The sequence below is a fragment of the Carcharodon carcharias genome, chromosome 2, assembly GCF_017639515.1.
Source record: "Carcharodon carcharias isolate sCarCar2 chromosome 2, sCarCar2.pri, whole genome shotgun sequence".
Lineage (NCBI taxonomy): Eukaryota > Metazoa > Chordata > Chondrichthyes > Lamniformes > Lamnidae > Carcharodon > Carcharodon carcharias.
The window spans coordinates 19,654,467-19,672,955 of record NC_054468.1 but is presented as its reverse complement, the minus strand read 5'-3'; the positions used below and the strand labels follow the sequence as shown (position 1 = coordinate 19,672,955).

The 18,489-nt window shown below is 41.7% G+C and overlaps 1 protein-coding gene across 2 annotated transcripts in view; it reads right to left on the bottom strand.

The window, feature by feature from the left end:
* The window catches only part of LOC121273079 (profilin-2-like), a 42,622-nt gene extending 24,707 nt beyond the window's left edge, over nucleotides 1–17,915 (bottom strand). Inside the window, exons 1-2 of one of the 2 annotated variants that reach the window (XM_041180050.1) lie at nucleotides 17,653–17,915; nucleotides 6–198 (exon numbers count right to left, since the gene is read on the bottom strand). In XM_041180050.1, the coding sequence (XP_041035984.1) occupies nucleotides 6–198; nucleotides 17,653–17,784 (325 nt within the window). In that variant the 5' untranslated portion in view covers nucleotides 17,785–17,915. The remainder of the gene's footprint in view (nucleotides 1–5; nucleotides 199–17,652) is intronic. The other variant, XM_041180042.1, reaches the window with a different exon arrangement.
* Between the last annotated feature and the right edge of the window lie 574 nt (nucleotides 17,916–18,489).

Below are 18,489 nucleotides of genomic sequence, written 5' to 3'. Positions count from 1 at the left end.
CTTACTTTTGCCAGCTCTGCCGACAGAAACATTGTACGTTGCTTCTCCAGATTGGCTCTTAGTCCTCAAGTCCATTGTGAAGTCACCGTCAGTAAACAGCTGATCTCTGATAACAGAGCACTTCTTTCCACCCAGGATCAAGCCATGGGTGTAGAAGCTTTGGCGATCCTTTCCAACCACCACATCTATTTCTGGAGGCTGTCAAAGAAATTTTAAAAAGTTGTTAAAGCTTATATTGCTGTGAATTTGAGCTAACTCTGCCCAGGCTGGTTTGAATCAGCTATTATCTGATGGAACCTACAAGTGGCAAGCATTAGTCAAGACAAAAAAAAAGTAGCCTTCCAGTAATTCATGGCTATACTTCACATGAATCTACCCAGTAAATATTCTAGTAAATAAATGCAAATTCCAGAATGTTGACTTTATTTCCAGCCATTTTTCATCTATAAACCCTAGCACTAGGTAACCAAGTCTGATGGGCTAGAATCCTGTCTGGAAGTATGCACAGCTACAGACATTTTGTACTGAAAGGCCTACCATAGAGAAAATTTTAATGTCTAGGTACTACAATGAGCCAGACCCAATATGTCAAGAGAGCTCAAACACCCACAAAGTTTTGATGAGAACAGCAGTGCCAGCCAAATTTATAAATAGCATGAACAAAGTAACAAAGATAAACTATTATGCAAAAAAGACAATCCTTAAGATTTCTGCTGCCATTAAATTGCTACTCTTCATGCAACTCAGATCTGCAAGGTGGGTGCAAAAACTCAAGGATGCAGCCCAGAGAAAGACTCCACATAATTTTGAATATCTCTATCAAACTTCTCTTCTCCAAGGTGAGCACCCCCAACTTATCCAATCTATGCACATAACCAAAGTCCCTCATCTATAGAATAATTCTCATAAATCTTTTATGTACCCTCTCCCATGCCTTCACATCTTCCTAAACTGTAGTGCTCAGGATCAGACAATATTCTACTGGAGGCTACACCAGTGGTTTACAAAGACTCACCATAACTTCCATGCTTTTTTGTAAAGCACAGGATCCTGTATGCTTTATTAACCACTTTCTAAAACTGATCTGCCACTTTCAACAACTTGTGCACCTATCTCTAGGTCGCTCTGTTCCTGCACCGCTTTTAAAACTGTACCCTTTATTTCATATTGCCTCTTCTCATTCTTCCTACCAAAATATAACACTTCACACTTCAGTGCATTAAACTTCATCTGTCACTCGTCCACCCGTTGCACCAGCCTGCCTATATGTCCTACTGAAATCAACCACTATCCTCCCCAGTTCACAATATTTCATGTGTCATGTGACTTTTGCCCTACACACCCAAGTCTGCGTCATAGAGAGATCAAAAAAAAAGTGGTCCTAATATCAACACCCAAGGAAGCTTTATACCTTTCTTCAGTCAGAAAAAAAGAGTTTACCACTAGTTTCCCAGCCCTCAGCCAACTTAATATCCATACCACAAGTGTCCTTTTTATTCCTTGGGCTTCAACTTTGCTTGCCAAGCCTATTGTGGAGCTATAACAAATGCATTTTGATTGTCCACGTACACCACATCAACTTCTTTACCCTCAAATCTGGCTGCCTCATCAAAAAATAAATCAAGTTAAACACGTTTTGCTCTTAAATTAAGGAAAGTTTGCATGAATTTGTCATTTGTCACATTCCTCTTGTCCAACTGACTTTAATTTTGTCCTGAATTCTTGTTTCTAAGAGCTTCCCCACTCTGAGATTGAACTGACTGGCCTGTAGTTTCTGGGTTTATGCTGACAACCTTTTTTGAACAAAGGTGCAAACATCTGCAATTCTCAAGTTCTCTAGTACATTCTGCATCCAAGTAGGACTGGAAGATTATGGTCAATGCCCCCACAACTTCCAATCTTACTTCTCTCAGTATCCTCTGATGCATCCAATCCATACTAGCCATCAAGTTTAAGCACAGCCAGCCAGCCTTTTTAAATACAACCTCATCAATTTTTAGCAGTGTCTCAACTACCTCCTTTGACTACAACTTTGGCAGCATCTTCTTCCTTGGTAAAAAGAAATGCAAATACTCATTCAGTACCTCAATCAAGCCCTCTAAATACATGCACAAAATCCTCTTTTTAGTCCCAAATCAGTCCAACTTATACTATCCTTATACTATTTATATGCCTATCAAAGATTTTCAGATTCCCTATTATGTTGGCTGCCAGTCTCTCTCCTCTACTACACATTTTATCATTTCTCTGAACTCTTTATATTCAGCCTGGTTCTCACTTGTATTAATTATCAAGTTGACATCTGTCATACACCCTTTTATCCTGCTTCATCTTCCTCTCTTTTGCATCTAGGGAGCTCTGGCTTTTGTTTGTCCTAAGTTTACCCATCTCAGAATGTACCTCAGCTGCAAACTTACCCCTTGGAGATGTTTGTAAGGAGTTACTTTGAGAACACGCGCTGTGGTGAATGGCAAGACAGTCATGTGATCAGCCTCAATGCTTCATTACATGCATGTGCACAGCTCTGAGGCCCCATCACAGTTTTCAAAACGATTGTGCACAAAATCATCTGCCCTCTACCTCACCACCTCCTCCATCTCACCACCCCCCACCCCTGTAAACCCTCCAACACTGTCTCTCTAGGGTTGCACCAATTTTCAAACATTAAAATGGGATCACAGTTGGGAAAAAGTTTGGGAAGAGCTGCTGTATGGTGATCTAGGAAATTAAAATCTCAAACTGGAAGCCTTGACTGGTTTCAATTCTAGCTCCATGATTACATGTTAATAGAAGATGGCTACTTAACAATATAGGTTGTCAAAGATAAATAAAAGCTTGGTCTACGAAAGATGGCTCATTAGAAAAGCTTTGAGAAAAGGGTCCTTTCTCTTCTGTGCTTTGGACTCTACAAGATTTGCAACCAACTCTTCCCCACCCCAACCATCTGCTATATGCATTCTGACATACCAGTTGCACCTGGTTGATTACAAAACTCTACCAGCTTTGTGTAATTCTTATTAAAATGCTCTGCAGTCCCAGCCAAAATGTGGGGAAAATGCAGAACTGCACTACTTTACAATTAAATTGGACATAGGACTACAACAGTATGTCTTGTTAAATCCTAACATTTTAGCCACCTTTTGAACAAGGCTGGGTCCTTTTAGAAAGCCTGGAAAACCTTAACCATCCGACTAAATCTCTGCCTGAAACAGACTTGCATTCATGAGGCACTTAATTGGTCGATTAAGCAGCATCTGCAAACATGGGCCAATTTCATCACAGTGGGGTTTGGGTTTATGTCATCCCTCAGAACTTTCACCACTAGGAGGAAAACTAGGTTGAATATTTCAAAGGATTATGAGTCACTGTCATCTACAGATCCCAACATCAGTAGCAGGGAAAATGCTAGGGTCTATTATAAAGGGTGTGATAACATGACACTTTGGAAATACCAAGGGGACTAGACAAAGTCAACATGGATTTATCAAAGGGAAATCATGCTTGACAAACCTACTGGAGTTTTTCTTTGGAGGACATAACTAGGAGAATAAGGGATAACCAGTGGATGTGGTGTATTTGGGTTTTCAGAAAGCTTTTGATAAAGTCCCATGTAAGAGGTTATTGTGCAAAATTAAAGCACATGAAATTGGGGGTAATATATTGTCATAGATTGAGAACTGATTAGCAGACAGAAAACAGTAGAAATAAATGGGTCATTTCCAGAGTGGCAGGTGGTGACTAGTGGGGTACCACAAGGATCAGTGCTTGGGCCCCAGCTATTCACAATATATATATCAATTATTTGGATGAGGGAACCAAATGTAATATTTCCAAGTTTGCTGACAACACAAAACTTGGTGGGAATGTGAGTGGTGAGGAGGATGTTAAGAGATTCCAAGGTGATTTTGTCAAGTTGAGTGAGTGGGCAAACACATGGCAGGTGCAATATAGCATGGTTAAGTGTGAAATTATCCACTTCAGTAGGAAAAACAGAATGGTAGGATATTATTTAAATGATGATAAGTTGGGAAATGTTGATGCACAAAGGGACCTGGGTGTTCTTGCACACCAATCACTGAAAGCAAGCATGCAGATGCAGCAAGCAGTTAAGGTGGCCAATGGTATGTTGACCTTCGCTGCAAGAGGACTTGAATACAGGAGCAAGGATGTCTTACTGTAGTTGCACAGGACCTTGATGAGGTCACACCTGGGGTAGTGTGTACAGTTTTGGTCTCCTTACCTAAGAAAGGATATATTTGCCAGAGGGAGTGCAGCGAAGGTTCACTGAACTGATTCTTGGCATGGCAGGATTGTCATATGAGGAGAGAATGGGCCGACTAGGTATGTATTCATTGTGGAGTTTAGAAGAATGAGAGAGGATCTCATAAAACATGAAATTCTGACAGGGCTTGAGAGACTGGATGCAGGGCTGATGTTTCCTCTGGTTTTGGGAGGTGAGGGGGTGCTTCTAGAAGTGGTCACAGTCTCAGGATACAGGATAGGTCATTTAGGACTGAGATGAGAAGAAACTTCTTCATTCAGAGGGTGGTGAACCTGTGGAACTCTCTACCACAAGGCTGTGGAGGCCAAGTCACTGAATATATTTGAGGAGGAGACAGATTTCTAGACTCTAAAGACATCAAGGGGAATGCGGAGAGAGCAAGAGTATGGTCTTGAGATAGAGGGTCAGCCATGCAGAGCAGGCTCAAAGGGCTGAATGACCTACTCTTGCTCCTATTTTCTATGTTTCTACTCTGTCTGAAGAATATGGAACCAGATGTTTAGAACTGCAAGATTTATAATCCAAACTCTCCCTCCACCGCACCGCGCCCGCCACCCCCCACCCCAAACTTTGGTAAGGTCACTAAGATGACTATGACCTCTTCCAAGAAAAACCAAAAGTCTTGGGCAAAGGTAATTACAATAAGCCAACCATAATCCTAATTATCCATGCAACATGGCCAGAGTCCTGAATACATGAATTCTCAATGTTGCAAAGTGATAAACAAACAGTGTGCTTACTCTTTGAAAGAGCAGCTAACTGGACTGCTCAAAACTTAAATCCATTTATGTGCAAATTATCTGGCCGACTACGTGCTTTAGGTCTAGCTTTTCTCCCAGATATACATGTTACAAGGTGCAAATATTAGGCACCATATTTAATAGATATGCCTTTAAGCAATTAGATTTTCAGGACAGCACATGCTGGGGGATGCAAATCAGATGAGATTTCTTTTGACAAGATATCAGGAAATTTGGGATAGTTAAAACACATATAGGAAACTTTTGCACATTTAAGATTGAATCTGTTTCACCTCTGGATACACATTTCAGTTCATAGAGGGGCAGTATCCAGTTTAACTGGTAAATTTACTGGTTAATACTTAAACAGGGATGCAGTAGTCTTATATCAAGGCTTGTCAGACTTAAAAACCAAAAGGAGTTAAGTCTGAGGTAAGCTGGTTAACAAAAAGGTGGTCAGGACCTGGGTTTGAAATTAAAAATGACAGTCAGACTGCATTCAAAGCCTGACCAGAAAGAAGAAGAGTGCTTAGTCCACTTACTGAGACAGAATGGGGTTCTTTATTTATGGCAAGGCAAATCTGTTCGCCTTTATTCACTTGCAGGCAGCAAAATAAGAAAGCTAATGATTCAAACCTGTCTTTCTCACTAAGTGTTAAAAGCAAGCCTTTTACAAGGGCACAAACAAAAAGATCATAAGCAGTTTGTACAATCCCACCTCAAACTTTTGCAAATGTAGAAACTCATTTAATCTTTTAATTGATAGCATATTACAAATACTGCCAATATCTTTGCTGAGCATCTCACATGAGGGTTTAGGTTAAGAGAGCACCACTAGGTGGCCAACACACTTAAATGTGAGGAACAAAACACAAACAAAGAAGGCTGTGGGTGGTGGAGGACAATCATCTCAGTCCCAGGGCATCACTGCAAGAGTTCCTCAGGGTAATGTCCTAGGCACAACCATCTTCAGCTGTTTCAATGATATTCCCTCCATCATGAAGGTCAGAAATGGGGATATTCACCCAACCATTGTGCAATGTTCAGCACAACTGTTCACAACTCCTCAGATACTGAAGCAGTCCACGTCCAATATACAGCAAAACCTGGACAGCACTGGACTGATAAATGGCAAGTTACATTCATGCCACACAAGTGCCAGGCAATGACCATCTCCAACAGGAGAGAACCCAACCATTTCCCATTGATAAGCAATGGCATTACCATCGCTGAATCCCCCACTAACACCACCTTGGGAGTTGACCAGAAACTGTACTAAATACTGTGGCTACAGCAGCAGGTCAGAGACTTGGAAATTCTGTGGCAAGTAACTCACCTCCTGACTCCCCAAAGCCTGTCCACCAACTACAAAGCACAAGTCAAGAGCATGATGGAACACTCTCTGCTTACCTCGTTAGGCACAGCTCCAATAACATTCAAGAAGCTCGACACCATCCAGGACAAAGCTGCCTGCTTGATTGGCACCCCTCCACCACTGACAGTGGCAGCAGCATGTACAATCTACAAGATGCACTATAACAACTTGTCAAGCCTTCTTCGAAGGCACCTTCCAAACTTGTGACCTCTACCACCAAGGACGAAGACAGCAGATGCACAGCACCACCACCTGCAAGTTCTCCTCCAAGCCACACTTGGAACTAAATCACCGTTCCTTCATTATCACTGGGTTAAAATCCTAGAACTCCCTCCTTAACAGCACTCTGGGTGTATCTACACCACATGGGCTGCAGTGGTTCAAGGTGGCTCACCACCACTTTCAAGGGCAATTAGGGATGAGCAATAAATATTGACTCAGCCAGTGACACCCACATTCCATGAAAATTTTTAAAAAGCCCTTCCCTTTTCACCTTGATCCACCTGAGGCAAGGTTCTTGAATTTGACATGGAAGCACAAGTTATTTTTGTTCCCAGGACTGAGCCAAGTTCAGAACTGTGAATGCACATCTTATCCAACTATCTGTACTAAGACCAAAAGCACCCTTCGTGTTTACTAATCAAGTTATCAAAATTTCATACAACTTCCAAACAAAATCAAGATATCTAATTGCAAACAAAGCTACATGTCGATTTCAACATTCCTGAAGAGCAAAATCCAGCTTTTTGAATTGCTCGGAAGCACTCCATATTCAGAGCACTAGAAAACCCATCTTGGATCCAGCAACTAGTCTCTCTCTCTCTCTAGGACCCTGTTCTTGGATAAAAACTGTGCTCTAAAACACTATTGGGCATTTCACAACCTTGTGTGGCTTCCAACAGTGTCTTCAATTAGCACAAATTTCCATCCCAAAAGCAGCTTTAGAAATTCAGTATGAATACAACACATGCTCACCATCCTGTGATTAGCTAAGCAGAGATTCCCAAAGTTTTGTTCCTAGCATCCCCCTCAGGGATTCACATCTCGTGCACAACCTAAGAAACAGTCTTCTGCAATAGAACAAATGGATTTTATTTTCTTGGATGATATGGTTAAGACAAAAGAAATTGTGCAATACGAACTAATAGTCTCATCCGACTTAGAGGCAAACCTAATCAACTTCTTCAGTAGCACAACACCACTACTATACTACTGAATATAAACATGAATGCAAGAGAACAAACATGACACTCAGTTATATAGCATGGGGTCTAGGGGGCAGTGATGACACTTGAGCACAATGGACAATGAAGACTTAGAAACACAAGAGAAAGGAGCAGGAGATGACTATACAGATCGTCGAGCCTGCTCTGTCAATCAATACAACCGTGGCTGACCTTGGGCTTCAACTCCACTTTCCCGTCCGCTCCTCATATCCCTCGATTCCCTAAGAGACCAAAAATCTGTCTATCCCAGCCTTAAATGGCAATCAGCGATAGATCATCCACAGCCCTCTGGGGTAGAGAATTCCAAAGACACAACCTTTTGAGTGAAATAATTTCTCAAATCACCCTTGGTACCAAAGTGGTTTGGAGATTAATCCTGAAATTACAAGTTAAAACTGTTATATATTTGTGCTGCATCCTCCTCTCCCCACCATCCCTTCCCCACCATTACTTGAAGTCTGAGAGCCAGAAAGCATAGTGCAGAAACTATATCCACTTTCTCCCTTAAAGCTGTTCCTTGGATCTTACAGCACAACTCGATCTTTTCTAGTCTCACGTAAAGAATGTTCTTTAAATTTGAAACAAACTCGCTCCGGTCCATGGAAACATCCTCACAGATATTAAGCATTAGACTCGGTCACTGAAGGACTCCTTCAGGTTCATGCCAACCAGAGAAAAGTTGTGTAACTGCATAACGCGTTGGCCTCCAACACAGAATTATTTCCTCTTTGTTTCAAAAGTAGTAGCAAGCACTTCTATAATTTCTTACCCTTGTTACCATCAATGGGTGAATAGCTATCAGAGTTCTGGCTCAAGCCTAACAAGTTGAAAAGTAATTTCCTACACCATTTGTCAAGTCTACAAAGCTTAAGCCACTCCGGCTTTGTGGTGACAACCAAGTTATCTTGTCTAAAAGCGCTGCTTTGGCAAAAGGAGGAAACTAGCCAATGATTCAAAATTTGCCCAAGATTTAACCCAGAGTTGCTCAGGACCAATTTAGTGACAAGCAGCTTTATCCACAACTTACATTTCCCACAGCACAAACATCAGCTGAATTAATGCCCCAAGACCAAGTTAACATAAAGCGGAAGTAAAAGCAAAATGCTGCAGAGCCTGGAAATCTGAAATAAAAACAGAAAATGCTGGAAAAACTTAGTTCTGGCAGCATCTGAAGAGTCATACGGACTCAAAACGTTAACCCTGTTTCTTCTTCCACAGATGCTGCCAGGCCTGAGTTTTTCCAGCATTTTCTGTTTTTATTTAATATAAAGTGGGTCAATATTCCATGTTTTAGGAGATTGCCACAAAATTATTCCAACATGCATGAGGTTAGCAACCATATTCAACTAATACACCATTAGAATTCATTATTCTGCCACTAGGGTTGTGCAAGAACTTTCTTGGTTGTGTTCCAATATCTTACTTTCAGCAGCCAGAACCCCAAGCAGCAGTTTCCTTAAGCACTAATCTCATGAATGGCTTAACATATACTGCAGTTCAACATTTTACACAGGCTTGCACCTGAATTGCTATTTCATACACGTTGCCTGGGAAGGGAACTGTTTCCTTGCATTTACTTCAGATAAGGAAATTTTGATCTGCAGGTCAGTCACATCTGCAATGAGGTAGGCCACAAAATGGATGCCAATGAGACAGCAAAACTGAGGACCAAAATGAGGTGAAAGCAAAACGCAAGTGTCCCCAGATCATATTCACTCCTGCTAATGACTATCCGTAACTACTTTTATAAATTGAAAATGCACTTCAAGAACTAAAAGGGGAGTCAAAAAAGGAACTCAACACCAATGTGTATATTTCACCTGAAGTACAGCATTAGGAAAAGAACAAGTTATCAATGCAAGATAAACTCTTAAATGTTGAAGTAGTATAACTGAAAATGCCTCAACATCCATAAAGCAGGCAGCTAGAAGCAAAGCAGGCTCCAGTAAAGGATGAAAGGTCAAAATAAACAAACTGTTACGGCTAGTACAATGAGATATTGTGCTACCACTGAACTGAGTCAGAAGTCAAAGGTTCTAGCCACACTCCATTTGAGCACATTATCTACTACTACCACTAGGACAGTACTGAGGGACTGCTGCACTGTTAGAAGTGCCATCTTTAAGAGGTATTAAGATGAAGCCCCATTTGTCCTCTTAGGTGAAAGTCATGACATTATTTGAAGAGGAGCAGCAAGGGAAACCACCTGTCCTAGCCAAAGACATTCTTTACCTCATTGCTGTTTAAAGTTGGCTGGCACCTTTCCCTACATTTGAGAGTAGTTCATTGGTTATGAAGTGCTTTGGAATGTCTGAGGTCGCTAAAAGGTAGTATATAAAAATGCAAGTCATTCATTCCTTCCAAAATTCTGAGATAGGTTCGCATAGCTCAAGGTTACACACGTAGTGTGATCTATTATTTAGTGCAACATGTTTCCGATTCATCCAACTGATTTAGGTTGGCCTAAACTTGCATGTTTACCATGACACTTGGAATCTTCAGTTCAAATCTATACTAGTCAAATAAAGCAACCTAGTGTACCAGAGCTACACAAGTGCTGTATCACCTCAATAATCAATTAAGTATTTTCCATACTGAATTTTTAAATTCACTTATGGGTATGATGTCTGACATATTGCCCATCCTTAATTTCCCTTGATTTAGTGGAGCTGCATTCTTGAACCACTGCAGTCCACATGGTGTAGATACAGTCACAGTGCTATTAGAGAGGATTTTCCAATTCCCTTTACTTGATACTTGATGCCATACCCTGCTCAGTCAAATGCTGCCTTGAAGTCAAGGGCAGTCACCCACCTCTGGAATTTAGCTCTTTTGTCCAAGGCCGTAATGAGGCCTGGAGCAGAAAGATCCTGGAAGAACCCAAACTGAGTGAGCAGGAAGTGCCGCTTGATATCATTTTGCTGATGATGAAGAGTAGACTGATGGGGCAGCTATTGGATGGATTGTATACACAACATACCTGGGCAATTTTCCACTGGATGCCAGTGTTGTAGCTGTATCTGAACAGCTTGTCTAGCGGTGCAGCTAGTTCCAGAGCACAGGTACTACCCATGATATTGTCAAAGCCCACAGCCTTCGCTGTGTCCAATGCAATCAACAGTTTTTTGGCAGAGTGTGAAGATAGATTTGGCTGAAATCCGGCATTGGTGATACTGGGGACCCCAGGAGGAGGTTGAGATGACTCCAACTCGGCATTTCTGGCTGAGGATGGTTGCGAATCCTTCAATCTTATCTTTTGCACTTGTATACTGGGCTCCCCTATCACTGATGAGGATGTTTGTGGAGCTTCTTCCAACGCAGTTATTTAATTGTCCACCACCATTCACAGCTGGATATGGCAGGATCTGATCTACAGGTCATGGGAAGCACCAAGTTGTTTATCATATACTAATCCCACTGTCTAGCATGCATGAAGTCTTGTGTTATAGCATCGCCAGGTTGGCTTATTTTTAGATATGTCTGGTGCTGCTTTTAGCATCCTCTCCAACACTCCTCAAACTGTGATTGGGCCCAGGGTTGGGAGAGAGGGATATGTCAAGCCATAAAGTTACAAATTGTGGTTGAATACTATTCTGCTGATAGCCTACTCTGCCTCAAGGGTGCCCAGTTTTGAGCTGCCAGATCTGTTCTGAATCTAACCTATTTCAGTGGCAGAGCAACACCAGATGGAGGATACTCAGCATGAAGACAGTTCTTTGCCTACAAAAGGTGCGTGTGTGTGGTGAACCCTCATAACAATACTGTCATAACAGGTGCAAATGTAACAAGTAAATTGGCAAGGAAAAGGTCAAATAGGTTTCCCCTCAACCACCTGCTACAAGCCCAGTCTAGCAGTTGGGTTATCAAACCACTCGGTGATGATCACTGAAGCTCCCCTAGCCCAGATTTCATTCAGAGTTTCTTCCAAATGGTGTTCAACATGGAAGAATAATGATTCATCAATTGAAGGAGGGTAATAGTGGATATCACTAATCTTATGTCAAACTAATTGGCTATATTTGGCTTTCTCTCCCTCCTTTCCTGAACCACAGGGTTATGTTTACATCCTTCTAATCCATGGGGCCCATTCCAGAATTCCCTAGATTCTAGAAGACCAAAACCAATGCATCCACCATCTCAGTAGCCACCACTTAGAACACTGGGATGCAGGCCATCAGGTACTGGGGGTTTGGTGACTTTAAGTTATTAATTTGCCCTCTCTCATTGTGGATCTAGTATTGTACGACCACCTTTTCCCTAGTTGGTTCCTTGACACACTAATCTAGAAAAGTCTCTTGTATACATCCCATGAACTCAATCTCCACACTATTACTGCAAATTTGGATTGCCCAGTCTAAGATTAAAATCCTCCATGATAACCATTACTCTTGTTACATGCACCTCTAATTTCCTCATTTATTCCCTACCCCACAACTACTGACAGGGAGGCCTACAAGTTATTCCCTGTTTCTTCCCTTTGGTTCTCAACTCCACCCAAACAGCATCTACATCTTAATTTTCCAAGCCAAGATCTTCTCTCTACTGTCTTTATCCTGTAACTTATTTATCAGGACTACCTCACCTTTTCAATTTTGCCCATTTCTTCTGAAAGTCAAATATTCTGCAACATTCTATCCCCAACTCTGGTCACTGCAAGCGCTCTATTTAAAAGGTTATTAGATTAAACCCATATTGTTTTTAATCAGTGCTATTAATTCATCCATTATGCTGCAAATGTTTTGTGTAGACATAATTCCCTTAGCTTTAACTTATTTCTATTTTTTCCTGTTACTGCAGTCACTAATGCCCTATTACTTTCAAGCTCTCCAACCCTTCTTAGCTCACTTTGCTTATTTTTACCCAAAACACTACTCCTGTCATGACACCAAGTTAAAGGAGGAGTGATTAAAAGCTTGCTCTAATAGGCATGCTTCAAGCAGAGTATTAAAGGACAATAGAAGTGGAGAGACAGAGAGAATTCAAGAGCTTGGGTCCTATGCAGTTGAAGGCATCAATGATGGAGTGAAGGAAAAGTGGGTATGCACAATAGGTCAAAGCTCTCAAAAGGCTGCAGAGTTGAAAAGGATAGAGATAGGTGGGACAAGACCATGAAGGGATTTGAACACATTGAAAATTTTGATTGAAGGTGATGGGGGAACTAGTAGGCCATGCAGGTCAGCAAGCACAAGGATGATGGGCAAATGGGATTTGGTATAAGTACAAATTTTGGATAAGCTGAAGTTTCTGGATAATGTAGGATGTAGGCCAGCCACAAAAGCCTTCAAAAGACACAAGATGTTAGAGCAGAAAGGAGGAGAAAATAGGACAGAAATTCAGTTCAGGAACCAAGCATGGGCATTCCCATTTAGCTGGACACCAGAAGAGGGGTCTTGGAAGAGGATGATGCTGAGAGGCCAAGGAGAGAGAAGGGATAGTGCACCAATCAGTGATCATTGGCCTGTTTACAGCACTATGACAGGGACAGAAACCTGATTAGAAATTCAAAGGGGGACATAAATTTGGGAGGCTCAGAATGGATGTGAGGTAAAGGTGCAGATTCGAGGCTAGGGAAAGTGAACTGCTGGTCTCAATCTTGGTGGCAATGTAGTCCATAAACTCATTGTTAGAGATAGTGGAGGACGCAAGGCAGATAGGTTTAAGAATTTGGTTCATTGTGGAGAAAAGAAGCAAATTTCTTTGCAAATCAGGATAATTAATTTTGGCAGAGGATAGCAGGGCCCAACCATGCCTTTTGTAGTCCATCCAGATCTAGTAAGCTTTGCCAGTTGCGCACCTGGTACTTTCAAATCTATGCACTTTGGACCCAAGTGGACTAAAGATAAGCATATACTAAGGGAATAACCAGGTGGCAGAGTTTAAGGCTTTTACTTGGGGCAGAGGCATTAAAGGCAGCAATACTGCAGTGTCAAACATATTAACAACTAAATTATTGCAATAAATGGAAAGAAGTGTAAGGTCAGGGATTTAAGTTTTTTTTAAAAAGGGAATATAGAAGGAAGTGGGACACATGGTGATGTAAGGAAGTGATATCAATGATTGTCTTGATCACAGATAAGGCCAAGAGAGGACACATGAAAAGATCAAGGGGATCAGACATGTTATATGGGATGGGGAGTTCATAAGGAGGGAAAGAATATGGAGGGAAGAGTTTGCGTACTTTTGTTATTGATATTGAAACTTTAACCTTAAGAGTTCTACAAAGTTAAGCCCAAGGTGCAAATTTATATTTTACTAGCACAAGGCTAAACTAGGTTTAAAGTTGCTAGCTACACACAAATACTGTACAAAACGTTAAAGTAAGAATAAGCTACGTAAATAACAGTGATAGCGATGTCATGATCTCAGCTTATCCTTCCATTTTCTATCTCCCAAAGTCAAAGTTATGGGACTAAACAGGCTTTTATGTTATAGCATAATAATTACTTAACTAGTCCAGAGAAAGAACTCTTATCCTTACCTTCCCTAGCCCATTAGATGGGCTCAAAACATTTGCCTGGCAAAGATTAGACTTCAGCCCAGGCTGGGCAAAGATCATGAAATAATTCCTAACAGATTTCTGGGTGATGATTAACCATATGGTCTTACAACTGGTAAGAGTGAACTTTTGAGTGCCAAATTGATATAGTGACCTACAGCCCCCTCCCTTAAGAATACAAGCATAAAACCTAAATCATAATGACATTATATGCCCTTTCAGCTTACTGGGGCAATACCATAAAGGTTTCAATAAATCACTTCTTTATCCAGTACAGAATTGAGCCATATTGACAGTTCCAATAGTTGAGAAATAAGCTAGTAGCACATCAGTTATCAAATATGCTAAAAAGCACTCAGTGTAAGGCCCTAATTGCATCTGTATATATAGTAAAACATCAAGTTACTTTAACTTAAAACAGTTGCAATAGCTTTGCCAAAAAAGCACTACATATTAAAAATCAGAATACATACCAATATGCCAGGTCTACAGAGTTCTTTTAACTCAATCTGGTGGTCATCAGGACTCACCACAGCCTTTAATAATTTTGACTGACCACACAACACTCCACCCAAGATTCAGGTAGTGTAAACAAAGAAGTTACTGCCATAGCAAATTTGATGTCAACTCCCAAGGTTGTAACAAATTTTTTATCTTAAAGTCACAAGCTTACTTCCAACTTAATTACAATTCTGATATAATTAGTTACTGCGATTAAATCCAACTTACTTATCCAAGTAAGCAACTTTGCACATATAGTAAAAAGATATCTAGCCACTCTTCAAAATTTCCTTCCTGGATTGGGGTGTAAATGAGAACCTTTGCAACAAAGCCCAACTGAGAAGACAAGAGAGAAAGAATTGTGGACTGTGGCTAAAAAGTAAAGCAAAAACTGCAGCAATAAACACTTTTGAGCACTTAACTGGAATGTTACTTGAATACAGTCTAAATAATACCAAACCTAAGGCTTAACTGCAGTTTCTTCATATTACATCCACAGTAACTTGTTTTTAATAATGCCCCTATGTAATTTTACTAGAAAGTTTACCTTACTATGGGAAAGCTAAGCCTGAAGTAGATATCACCTTTGGCTGAAGTAAAGCTCAACAACACAAAAGGATTCCAGATCCTTTCCTCCTGCAAGCTTAAAACAATGTTATACTTAATGTTTACCGTATTTGGCATGATTAAGTGATCCTAAGCTTTCCGTAGTAGGGAAGGTCTCAATTAACCTGCTTACAGGTTCAAAGGTCATTAGAATTGAGTTCTTCCAGAAATCAGATTAAATAATGTGTCTTGGGTAAAGTTTCATATATTTTGACCCAAAAAAAACCAAGTTAGAAAAAAACACATCTGTCTTCTTGGGGGAAAGAAGTTTGTGTCCGCTCTCTGACGTGGAAGACGGCGCCCTCCCACCACAGCTTAGCTGAACTGCACAGTCATGCCAAACAGGCCTGAGGGAACCGGGGGGGGGGAGCGAAACAGACATTCAAACAAAAACCACAAGAGGAAGGAAGAAAAACCTACTTCAGCATTATTAACTGCCTAAACCTGTAAAACCACAAATACTAAAAAGCATCATTCCTAGAGAGCTCATAGTGTTTCACTAACAGCAATTCCTTGCAGACAATAGCAATTTTGTGCACACAACTGCAATTCCTTGCACATGGGCAAAAGTGGGGACTCAGCAAAAAAAAGGGTCAGGCTCAAATGGGCCTCGACTTTTGTGTGTGCGCTTCAATTTGAATTTAAAGCCACGCAATATAACTCCTTCACACTCTAGTAGGAGTCGGACAGACTACTTATAAGTGACTTCACCACCCACTCCCCAATAAAGTATAATCTCATAAATTCATCCTTGAACCCCTATTATAATTTCCATAAATTCACTATGAATCCCCGTAAGAATGAGAACCAAAGAAAGTCATGGCTAGTCTTTAGTTTCTCCTATTATAAGGAAACCTTTTATCTTTGCTTGATCTTTCTGCAGTATTAAGCATGCAGCCAAGCATGCAGGAAAAAAAATGAAAATCAAATATTTCCCTTGAAAAGTGCAAGCATAAACTGTGGAGAAAAATAAGCACCGCTGGCTGTTTCCCAATGAAAATCCTAAATTTGAACAATTAAGGAGGAAGAATTTCAAACTGGAAATCTCCATCATTACGTACTGAGGACGATGGGGCTGGCCACACACAGCAAGTTTTCTAGAATTTTCTATCAGAACCAGCGATCTGCCTTTGCTTTGAAAACCTTCCTTTCAAAACCAATTTTTTTAAAAAACCAAAAATGAAGTGTTCTTTCACATTTTATCAAAAATAGTGTCCTTTTACATTTTAAAACATGCACTTTTGATCTCTTTATATACAAGATTTTTTTTAAAAAGGAGGCACGAGATTAAAAAGCCACTCCCCAAATGAGGTTAGTTAACCCATAAGGAGGAGAGCTAATTGTTTGGGGGGGGGGGGGGGGGGGGCCCGGAAGAGTACATTTTGCAAATGCTTATAATGGAAGAGAGAATTAAGATAAAATATTTCCTCCTCTCCTCAGATAAAATATTTCCTCCTCTCCTCATAAAATATTTCCTCCTTTCCTACACACCCCCACCCCCCCCCCCCCCCCAACCCCCACCCCATAGAAAGCCCTCTCTTGGCTTTCTTTTGAGGAGACACGAGTTTAGCGCTGCTCTCCACCCCCAAACCTCGGTGACCATGGCGTGAAAATCAGGGAAGAGGGAAGGAGAAAGAGAGGGAGGGAGAAAGCGGGGGGAGAGAGAGAGAGAGAGAGAGGAGGGGGGTGGGGGGAGGAAGGAGGGAGAGAGAGCCGGCGCCATTTTACAGCCCGAGCCGCTCACACCGCTATGATAACGGTCAGGGCCCCGACAAGGAGCGGCTTCCCCTTCAAACAAACAAAAAAAATAAATAATAAATAAATACCAATCAATAAAAAGCACCAACAACACGCCACCCCCCCCCCACCCCCCTAAAAACAAAAAAAAAAAATCCCCTTTTCCCCCAGTATGAAAAAGAGAAAATATGAGAGTAGGATTTTTAATCTATCTTCTCACCTGCGAAAGAAAATACACGTCATATAAATATATAAATTTATGTGGAAAAACATGGACAGAATAAAAAAAACACCTCGGGAGGGGAGAGGAGAGGAGAGGAGGGGGGGGGAGGAAGAAACCTTCCTTCAAACCGGGAGAAAAGATTTACAAAACGAATATATATATATATATATATATAAATATTAAACGAAACAAGAACTCTTCCCCCACCCCCCATACAATTTCCTTGATCATTTTTCGGTACCCATTTTACGAACCGGTTTATTTTCTGAACGTTGTGTTTTTTACCAACCAACCCCCCTCCCCTCCCCCGAACCATTCCATGCACCCCTATTTTTTTTAGGCCCCCCCACCCCTACCCAAACAACTCATTTTACCTTCTCCTCTCTCTCTCTCTCCCCCCCCCCCACCCCACACTATTTTTACCCATCCATTTTTTTTTAACCCCCCCTCCCCTCCCTTCCCTTACCGTTACAACCGAGAAGGTGCCTCCGGGAGACGCTGCCCAGACGTACTTGGCGTCCGTGTAGCCGATGACGGCCGAGTCCTGGCAGCTTCCATCGGCCATCAGGTTCTCCACATAACAGTGCCAGCCAGCCATGGTCTGTCTGTCTGTCTGTGTGTGTGTGTGTGTGTGTGTGTGTCTCTCTCTCTCTCTCTCTCACTCACACACACAATCTCTCCCTCTTCCCTTCTCTCTCTCTCTCTCTCTCTCTCGGTCAAAAGAGGAAAAATAAAAAAAAAGGGTTAGGGTGGAGAGGGGGAGGGAGGAAGAAGAAGAGGAGGAGGAGGAGGAGGAGGGGGGGGGGAAATAGAAGGGCGGGGGAATCAGCGAAAAAAGAGAGTGAGTGTGTGTGTGTGTGTGAGCTCCCAGCTCAACGGATGGCGGTTGTGTGGGAGGGGAGGGGAGGAAGAGGAGGGGAAAAAAAATAAACTGTGGAAAAAAAATGGTGGCTGGCTTCAAAAAGGGGGGTGGGTGGGTGGGGGGGTGGGGGAGGGAAGGGGAAAAAAAACTTCAGGGGAAGATGATTTTTTTTTCCCCCCCCAACTCGGTCTCCGTTGGGTTTTTTTTTTCCCTCTCTAAATAGATGTATATAACTTTTTTTTCTCCCCTCCCGCTGGAAGTTATATATATATATATAAATCTTTTTTTCCCCCCCCTTCTGCTCACTCCTGCCCGGCTGCCGCTGTGTCGCTAGCTCTGTAGACTGAGAGAAGGCTGAGCTCTCCGTTAAAATGAGGCGGGGCGCGGGGAGGGGGTGGGGGGGGGGAGGGGCGGGCAGCGCGCTCCCGCCCTCATTCTCTC